At 42.4% G+C, this 10861-nt stretch overlaps 1 protein-coding gene across 1 annotated transcript; it reads right to left on the bottom strand.

Annotated features, from left to right (window-relative positions):
* Positions 1–679: 679 nt before the first annotated feature.
* On the bottom strand, positions 680–2676 carry LOC311133415 (delayed-rectifier potassium channel regulatory subunit KCNS2; the record flags this gene model as incomplete). The annotated part of the gene is made up of 2 exons (XM_084166908.1): positions 680–1204; positions 1711–2676. The coding sequence occupies 2 exons, from the start codon at positions 2674–2676 to the stop codon at positions 680–682; spliced, it is 1491 nt and encodes a 496-aa protein (XP_084023034.1).
* Positions 2677–10861: the final 8185 nt, after the last annotated feature.

The following is a 10861-nucleotide window of genomic DNA, read 5'->3' as shown; positions in this document are numbered from 1 at the left end:
CTCTGTTAGCATTAGGATGTATGGAGGGCTGATGGAAGTGAAGCACTATAAGAGAAGATGGAAAGTAAAGCAAGATGTTTGTCAAGCTCGAGGAAACATGCGGCACACTGGGATGAGACTCTGTCCTGATATGCTTCATTCAACAGTCTACAGTCTGAAATCTTAGTGCAGTGTTGCAATATAGCTGCTTTTGTCTACAGCTAACTTCCTAAGTGGCTGTGGGCACTAACAATCCTTCTGTGTACCCTCTTTTCTATTTTTGGAATAGGAGACCCTCACAAATATGAAGAGGATGTAAGCATTCCAACAAGGAATACATTGGTATACCTTGGTATTGAGTTGTGATTAAAAGTATACAGTAACAGAACACTGTACAATTTCAGAATGGGGTGTTGATGGAGCGTATCAACATGAGTCTCTGTTCTGTACAGGGCTAGCAGAAGACACCATAGGAACTAGTGGAGGCTTGATATTGGCATTAACAGTGTCTCAATTTGGGATTCAGGAAGAGTTCCATCAAATCCAGAGACAGCACAGTGCTGAAACAATACCTTATGGTAACACCAAACAGAACAGAGAACACGGGGTGCTTATAATTAATTTCAGTTAATGTATATACTGTGTATACTTTCCCTGTAATGCTTCTTTTATCATCTGTCCTGTGTTTATGGTGAAGCATTCAGAGTTGGAAGAACTCTTTCCTCCTCGCCAATGGGCTGACCCTCTCCATAGGCAGCGGTGGATGATCAACATAGCTATAGTTCACCACTCCTCCATCATCATCATCCTTATCCAGCTCCTCCAGACACTGGCTATCCCTATCCGAACCCCCATCTTCCTCCTCCTGCACGTTGTCACTGCGCACTTTGACCTTCTTCTTGTTGCTGTTTCTCACTGAGGCTTCCAGGGCCTTCTGCTTGCGGTAGAAGTGGGAGAACTTGTTGAAGATGATCGTGATGGGCAGGGACACCACCAGGGTCCCACCCAGGATGCAGCCGCTGGCCGCCAGCTTGCCGGCCACCGTGACGGGCACCACATCGCCGTAGCCCACGGTGGTCATGCTGACGGTGCCCCACCACCAGCAGGCAGGAATGGTATCCAGCCCCACGTCCTCCTCATACTCGGCCGTATAGGCAAAGCCCGAGAACACGCACACGCCCACGCCCAGGTACAGCAGCAGGATGCCCACCTCCCTGTAACTGTGCTACAGAGACACACAGTGGCAGATAAGCACAATATGTCAGAGTGGGTATGTGATAGAAATTCCTTTAAATTCAGAAATTTCTCTATTTGTGATCAGTTGCATGTTATGACTTTATTTTGTAGGACAATATAGGTGAGGAGTGGGTGATGAATGATTTGGGAATTGAATGCCCTGTATTACACTTCTCCATTGGGAATTTCCAAAGGGATCAGAGATAAAGGCAGTGCCTTCCAAGATTACCCCTGTTCAGTTTCTAGTATAAATGATGCAATTTGTGATACAAAAAACTGAACAGATGTAATTGATTGTGTGAGTGCTACATTTTAATCGCTAAATTCCACCATAGGATAAACTGTTTATAAAAGGTACGATGCGATTATGAATTTGACACTATTAAAACTGAATGACTCACAATTACAACCTCATGTTCTGTATGAAAATGTATGATAGATGTGATATGATTATTTGATATAATGGGGTACTGCGGTTATAGTGGCAGGGCTCACCCGTAGCGTTGCTCCCAAAGACCTGAGGCCTGTCGAATGTCTGGCCAGCTTCAGAACCCTGAATATCCTCATGAGGCGGAACACCTGCACCAGTTTGCCCAGGTTCCCCAGCTCTGATTCGCTGCCCAACGCCAGGTCAATAGGCAGCGTGATATAGATGGGCAACACTGACACAATGTCGATTATGTTGAGCGGGTGGCGGAAGAACTTTCTCCTGTTGGGCGCCAAAAGCATCCGCGTCACCACCTCAAAGGTGAACCAGCAGATGCAGAAGAACTCCAGCGCTTGCAGGGTCGGGTCCTCCACTTGTTTGCCATCCTCGTCAAAGTGCTGGTACTCCGGAAGGCTGTTAATGCACATGATGGCTATGGTGGTCAACACCACAGCTATGGAGAGGAAGCTGAAAAGCTTACTGGGAATGGAGTAGCCAGGGTTCTCCAGAGTCAGCCACAGGTACTTCCGGGCATTTCCACAGCGCATGTCCTGGAAGTGCTGGATGTCCTTGTTCAGGTCTGAGATCTCGTCCACGGAAGTGTCCACGCTGCTAACATCACTCTCCTCGTCCCAGCTCTTGTGGCGTCTCTCCAGTTTGCGGTCGTGGTAACGGTAGCTACAGCAGCTGTCCAGGAAGAACTCATTGATTCCCCAGTATTCAATCTCCTGGCAGAAGGAGAAGATACATAGTTCCTCCATGATGTGGAGTTTGCCGGTAAGGTAGAATTGCAGTACGTAAGGGAAGAGTCCCGGGTTGCGATCGAAGTAGAACTCCTTTTGTTGAACGTCGTAATCGTCGCAAACTTGCAATATGGCCTCTTCGGACTCGCAGGCCAGCAGGCGTCCCAAACGTGTGTCGGGGAAATTACTTAGAGTGCTGGAAAACAGGCTGCGCTTCAGGCCACCAACGTTGATGTGCACCAGGATATCCTCAGCTTCCTGGACCCAGGCTGGGAGACTCTCTTTCACCATGTTGCCCCCTCACTGAAAGATAAAAGGTAATTATGAAGATTCACCATAAATCAAACAAGGCTATTTACTGAACTATAAACAACATTGACATCTACCAATAAAATATGTTCACTAGAGTGGTGACTATGAAAGGAATGCAATTAGATTTCAACACCTACAGTGGGGAAAAAAGTATTTAGTCAGCCACCAATTGTGCAAGTTTTCCCACTTAAAAAGATGAGAGAGGCCTGTAATTTTCATCATAGGTACACGTCAACTATGACAGACAAATTGAGAAAAAAAAATGTATTTGCAAATTATGGTGGAAAATAAGTATTTGGTCACCTACAAACAAGCAAGATTTCTGGCTCTCACAGACCTGTCACTTCTTCTTTAAGAGGCTCCTCTGTCCTCCACTCGTTACCTGTATTAATGGCACCTGTTTGAACTTGGTATCAGTATAAAAGACACCTGTCCACAACCTCAAACAGTCACACTCCAAACAGTCACACTCCATCTGTGGCTCCACGCAAGATCTCACCCCGTGGGGTCAAAATGATCACAAGAACGGTGAGCAAAAATCCCAGAACCACACGGGGGGACCTAGTGAATGACCTGCAGAGAGCTGGGACCAAAGTAACAAAGCCTACCATCAGTAACACACTACGCCGCCAGGGACTCAAATCCTGCAGTGCCAGACGTGTCCCCCTGCTTAAGCCAGTACATGTCCAGGCCCGTCTGAAGTTTGCTAGAGTGCATTTGGATGATCCAGAAGAGGATTGGGAGAATGTAATATGGTCAGATGAAACCAAAATAGAACTTTTTGGTAAAAACTCAACTTGTCGTGTTTGGAGGACAAAGAATGTTGAGTTGCATCCAAAGAACACCATACCTACTGTGAAGCATAGGGGTGGAAACATCATGCTTTGGGGCTATTTTTCTGCAAAGGGACCAGGACGACTGATCCGTGTAAAGGAAAGAATGAATTGGGCCATGTATCGTGAGATTTTGAGTGAAAACCTCCTTCCATCAGCAAGGGCATTGAATATGAAACGTGGCTGGGTCTTTTAGCATGACAATGATCCCAAACACACCGCCCGGGCAACGAAGGAGTGGCTTCGTAAGAAGCATTTCAAGGTCCTGGAGTGGCCTAGCCAGTCTCCAGATCTCAACCCCATAGAAAATCTTTGGAGGGAGTTGAAAGTCCGTGTTGCCCAGCGACAGCCCCAAAACATCACTGCTCTAGAGTAGATCTGCATGGAGGAATGGGCCAAAACAGTGTGTGAAAACCTTGTGAAGACTTACAGAAAACGTTTGACCTGTGTCATTGCCAACAAAGGGTATATAACAAAGTATTGAGAAACTTTTGTTATTGACCAATTACTTATTTTCCACCATAATTTGCAAATAAATTCATAAAAAATCCTACAATGTGATTTTCTGGATTAGTTTTTTCATTTTGTCTGTCATAGTTGACGTGTACCTATGATGAAAATTACAGGCATCTCTCATCTTTTTAAGTGGGAGAACTTGCACAATTGGTGGCTGACTAAATACTTTTTTCCCCACTGTACATAACAAAGACATCACTAAAACATGAGGGTTGTGGCAGAACAATACGATAATGCCATTTCAATAACAAAATGATAATATTTTGCCCAAAGACCAACCTAGAAGAATCTGGTTAAAATCAAATCAAATTTTATTTGTCACATACACGTGTTTAGCAGATGTTATAGCGGGTGTAGTGAAATGCTTGTGCTTCTAGCTCCGACAGTGCAGTAATATCTAACAATTTCACAACATATACCTAATACACACAAAACTAGTAAGGAATGGAATTTAAGAAAATATACATATATGGACAAGCAATGACAGAGTAGCATGGACTAAGAAACAGTAGAATATAATAGAATAGAATGCAGTATATACATATGAGATGAGTAGTGCAAGATATGTAAACATTATTAAAGTGACTAGTGTTCCATTTCTTAAAGTGGCCAGTGATTTCAATAGGCAGCAGCAGCCTCCAATGTGCTAGTGATGGCTATTTAACAGTCTGATGGCCTTGAGATAGAAGTTGTTTTTCATTCTCTCGGTCCCAGCTTTGATGCACCTGTACTGACCTCGCCTTCTGGATGATAACGGGGTGAACAGGCAGTGGCTCAGGTGGTTGATGTCCTTGATGATCTTTTTGGCCTTCCTGTGACATCGGGTGCTGTGTGTGTCTTGGAGGGCGTGTAGTTTGCCCCTGATAATGCGTTCGGCAGACCGCACCACCCTCTGCATCCCACGGGGCACAAACTAGTTGAATCAATGTTGTTTCAATGTAATTTGTCAATGTATTGTGACGTGGAATCTACATAAAAAATACATTGGATTTGAAAAAAGTAATCAACTGTCGTTTTGTGGGTGAAATTTCAACTACAGGATTATGTCATCATGGTAATCAAATTTAAACATAGACAAACCTTCTACAAAATATGTTGAAGTTGTACCTTTAAAACAATGTCAGATCTTCAATGTTCTATCCACTATCAGAAAAAAAAACTAAAAATAACACTGGGCAGCACCTCTTACATGAGAATTGATCTATTAACAGCTACCCTTTAATCACCCATCAAGGGTATTGTACAAGCCGAGCCCTGCTTAGCTATGATATTTGTCACTGTGCTATTGTGAGAATGATTGTTGAGAGATCACTTAAAAACGAAATAGATTCACTGTTGCTATTTAAGTAATTACAAAGGGTAGGTTTAACAGAGCAAATTAAATGTGACCATACTTTATCACTTTAAAACAATCCAATATTTCTTTTGAAGTACAATAAATAGTCTAAAGTTAAGTATATCTTACAAACTAATGTAACATTAAAATTAGTAACACATCCATGGACACATTTTGAGGTTACTGTAACTATAAATGTGTTCTTATAGAATGGTTTATTTCAAATTCGACATTACAAAGTACAGTATCAATGGGAGCCGATGATGAAATATTTGACACAATTCACATAAATACACTTTGCACAAGAAAATCATCAACACAATAAAAACTACAACTTTATAATACATATCTTCTTAACCGTCAGTTAAGTTCTAGATAGCAACTTTTTTTCTAAGATTATATGATGTGCACCGGCCTGGGCCTGTATCCTCTCAATCCTGTCCTGTTGTTTGCTGGTTAAACCAGAGTGCCACACTGGAGCTGCGTATTCTGTCATTGGCCGTATGTATCTGGTGTACAGCATCACCATGTCCTCCTGTGGGACGGAGCTATATTTCAGCTTCCTAAGTAGGAACAGGCATTGACTGGCCTTCTTGCAGATCGCATCCACCTGTACTGTCCAACGGAGGACTGCCTGGATGAGGATGCCTAGGATTTTCATGGCTTCAACTCTCAGGAGCTCTGAGTTATTGATGTGCAGTGGTGGTAGGTGTGAAGTAGTTTTCATTTCTGCGGGTGGAGAATCATGTGACTGCCTCTGGACCATGACTCCAGGTCAGACAGATCTTGTTGAATTGAAGAGGGTGCAGTTTGGGGTTGCACCCCTAGTAGGTTAAGGTTGTCCACAGATTTTGAGTGTTGTACTGCTGCGTTGCTTGCTGCAATGTTGATATATGCGATGAATATCAGGGGCCCGTGCAATGTTCCATGGGGGAGGCCACATGACACTCTCCGGCATGGAGCCATGGTACTTCACTACCTGGTGCCTATTAGATAGGAAGTCAGTGATCCACCAGACTAGTGATGTTCGATGCCCCATGTCTAGGAATCTGGTGATGGACACAAAGGCCTTGCTATAGTCAGTGTTTACCAGTGAACAGATGAAGCCAGGCTTGTCGGAGTGCTTGTACAGCTCGTTGGTAAGGTCCAAAAGGCAGCGGGTGGTGGAACGACCTTTGATGCAGCAAAATTGATGGTCATCGATTTGGGGAAGGATGTTTCCTACTGCCCACTGGGAGATGAAGCTCTCGGCTGCCTTGCATAGAAGGGAGGTAAGGGAGATGGGTCTGATTTCGCTAAGGCTGGGTGGATTCGTCTTGGGGAGGGGCACTACAGTAGCAGCTTTCCACTCCTTTGCGACCACACCTTGGTCGAGGGAAGTGTTTAGGATATCGGCCATGGGTCCACTTAGCTCGTAAGCAAACTCTTTAATGAGCCTGCCAGGTATGCCGTCTGGGACAGTTGCTTTTTTTCATACATACAGTGCCTTCAGAAAGTATTCATACCCCTTGACTTATTCCACATTTTGTTGTGTTACAGCCTGAATTCAAAATGGATTAAATATATGTATTTCTCACCAATCTACACACAATATAATGACAAAGTGAAAACATGTTTTTAGAAATGTTTGCAAATGTGTTGAAAATGAAATACAGCAATATCTAATTTACATAAGTATTCACACCCCTGAGTCAATACATGTTAGAATAATCTTTGGCAGCGATTACAGCTGTGAGTCTTTCTGGGTAAGTTTCTAAGAGCTTTGCACACCTGGATTGTACAATATTTGCCCATTATTCTTTTCAGAATTCTTCAAGCTCTGTCAAATTGGTTGTTGTTAACCATTGCTAGAAAACCATTGTCAATTCTTGCCATAGATTTTCAAGCAGATTTAAGTCAAAACTGTAACTCGGCCACATTCACTTTCTTCTTGGTTAGCAACTCCAGTGTAGATTTGGCCTTGTGTTTGAGGTTATTGTCTTGCTGAAAGGTGAATTCATCTCCCAGTGTGAGTAACTACAATGTTGTTGATCCATCGTCAGTTTTCTCCTATCATAGCCATTAAACTCTGTAATTGTTTTAAAGTCACCATTGACCTCATGGTGAAATCCCTGATCCGTTTCTATCCTCTCCGGCAACTGAGTTAGGAGGGACGCCGGTATCTTTATAGTGACTGGGTTTATTGATACACCATCCAAAGTGTAATTAATAACTTTACCATGGTCAAAGGGATATTCAATGTCTGCATTTTACACTTTCACCCATCTACCAATACAGTGCCTTCGGAAAGTATTCAGACCCCTTGATTTTTTCCATATTTTGTTAGAAATTCAGACCCCTCATCAATCTACACACAATACCCATAATGACAAAGCAAAAACAGATTTTTATAAATGTTTGCTAATTTATTTAAAATAAAAAATGGAAATAATACAGTGGCTTGCGAAAGGATTCACCCCCCTTGGCATTTTTTCTATTTTGTTGCCTCACAACCTTGAATTAAAATGGATTTTTTTGGGGTTTGTATCATTTGATTCACACAACATGCCTACCACTTTGAAGATGCAAAATAAAAAATGTTGTGAAACAAATAAGAAATAAGACAAAAAAACAGAAAGCTTGAGCGTGCATAACTATTCACCCCCCCAAAGTCAATACTTTGTAGAGCCACCTTTTGCAGTAATTACAGCTGCAAGTCTCTTGGGATATGTCTCTATAAGCTTGGCACATCTAGCCAGTGGAACTTTTGCCCATTCTTCAAGGCAAAACTGCTCCAGCTCCTTCAAGTTGGATGGGGTCCGCTGGTGTACAGCAATCTTTAAGTCATACCACAGATTCTCAATTGGATTGAGGTCTGGGCTTTGACTAGGCCATTCCAAGACATTTAAATGTTTCCCCTTAATTCACTCGAGTGTTGCTTTAGCAGTATGCTTAGGGTCATTGTCCTGCTGGAAGGTAAACCTCTGTCCCAGTCTCAAATCTCTGGAAGACTGAAACAGGTTTCCCTCAAGAATTTCCCTGTATTTAGCGCCATCCATCATTCCTTCAATTCTGACCAGTTTCCCAGTCCCTGCCGATGAAAAACATCCCCACAGCATGATGCTGCCACCATCACGCTTCAATGTGGGGATGGTGTTCTCGGGGTGATGAGAGGTGTTGGGTTTGCTCCAAACATAGCGTTTTTTCCTTGATGGGCAAAAAGCTCAATTTTAGTCTCATCTGACCGAGTACCTTCTTCCATATGTTTAGGGAGTCTCCCACATGCCTTTTGGCGAACACCAAACGTGTTTGCTTATTTTTCTTCTTTAAGCAATGGCTTTTTTCTGGCCACTCTTCTGTAAAGCCCAGCTTTCAGGGTTACCTTCGGACTCTTTGTTACCTCTCTGATTAATGCCCTCCTTGCCTGGTCCGTGAGTTTGTGGGCGGCCCTCTCTTGGCAGATTTGTTGTGGTGCCATATTCTTTCAATTTTTTAAATAATGAATTTAATGGTGCTCAGTGGGATGTTCAACGTTTCTGATATATTTGCAGTGTGTGCAAACCTGGTCAAGACCTACAGGAAAGGTATGATCTCTGTAATTGCAAACAAAGGTTTCTGTACCAAATATTAAGTTCTGCTTTTCTGATGTATCAAATACTTATGTCATGCAATAAAATGCAAATTAATTACTTAAAAATCATACAATGTGATTTTCTGGATTTTTGTTTTACATTCCGTCTCTCACAGTTGAAGTGTACCTATGATAAAAATTACAGACCTCTACATGCTTTGTAAGTAGGAAAACCTGCAAAATCGGCAGTGTATCAAATACTTGTTCTCCCCACTGTGTGCACACACCACTTTTGCGTTATTTATTTTGTATATATTTTTTTAACAAGTAATTTTTTTCACTTCACCAATTTGGACTATTTTGTGTATGTCCATTAAATGAAAACTATTTCAATTAAAGGTTGTAATGCAACAAAATAGGCCAAACGCCAAGGGGGATGAATACTTTTGCAAGGCACTGTACATTTACATAAGTATTCAGACCCTTTACTCAGTACTTTGTTGAAGCACCTTTGTCAGCGATTACAGCCTAGAGTCTTCTTCGGTATGACGCTACAAGCTTGGCACAGCTGTATTTGGGGAGTTACTCCCATTCTTCTCTGCAGATCCTCTCAAGCTCTGTCAGGTTGGATGGGGAGCGTTGCTGCACAGCTATTTTCAGGTCTCTCCAGAGATGTTCGATCAGGTTTAAGTCCAGGCTCTGGCTGGGCCACACAAGGACATTCAGAGACTTGTCCCGAAGCCACTCCTGCATTGTCTTGGCTGTGTGCTTAGGGTCGTTGTCCTGTTGGAAGGTGAACCTTTGCCCCAGCCTGAGGTCCTGAGAGCTCTGGAGCAGGTTTTCATCAAGGATCTCTCTGTACTTTGCTCCGTTCATCTTTGCCTCTATCCTGACTAGTCTCCCAGTCCCTGCCGCTGAAAAACATCCCCACAGCATGAATCTGCCACCATCATGCTTAACACTTTTTTTGGTTACTACATGATTTCATGTGTTATTTTATAGTTTTGATGTCTTCACTATTATTCTGCAATGTAGAAAATAGTAAAAAATATATATATAATCTGAAAGGAGTAGGTCAATCAATCAATCAAATTGTATTTATAAAGCCCTTTTTACATCAGCAGATGTCACAAAGTGCTATACAGAAACCCAGCCTAAACCCCCAAACAGCAGGCAATGCAGATGTAGAACCAGGTGTGTCCAAACTTTTGACTGGTGCTGTAGGCTGTAATGTCATTGATCAACGTCTCAACCAAATATTACCCAATTATCCACGTGGGATCTTTCTTTCCAGTGTTTTTAAACAGCCCCTCATTTGATTTATGGAATGTGATTATCCAAGGTGAGGTAGACATAATGCAATTTGGGAAAGTAACAGTAATACCGGTTTATTGCACTGTTTGGGAATTGCTTCAGGTTAGAGGTGATAATCTAATGAAGTTTCGATCCATAAACAGATTAGTCTCTCACAGCCTCTTTCCACATTAGGTTTTCCATTTCAGACAAATCAAAGAACCATATAGGCCTAGCTATAATCTCACCCTTTCCTATGGTCATAGACCAGGCATCCAGTGGAAAGAAAGAAGGTAATGTCCATGGATGATACTTTTGACCTATAGGTAATCATAGTGGTGCGTCGGTAAAATTAAAATCAAATAAAGTAAAAAATAACGAGGCTATGTGCGGGGGTACAGGTTAGTCGGGGTTATTGAGGTAATATGTACATGTAGGTAGGGGTAAAGTGACTATGCATAGATAATAGATAATAAACAGCGAGTAGCAGCAGCGTCAATGCAAATAGTCCGGGTAGCCATTTGATTAGCTGTTCAGCAGTCTTATGGCTTGGGGGTAGAAGCTGTTAAGAAGCCTTTTGGACCTAGACTTGCTGAAGCTAAGCCAGGAAAACAATCCATATTACAACCTATGTTG

Source organism: Coregonus lavaretus (genome assembly GCF_964263955.1).
Source record: "Coregonus lavaretus genome assembly, chromosome: 8".
In the NCBI taxonomy this organism is placed as follows: Eukaryota; Metazoa; Chordata; class Actinopteri; order Salmoniformes; family Salmonidae; genus Coregonus; species Coregonus lavaretus.
This window is presented reverse-complemented; position numbering and strand designations above follow the sequence as displayed.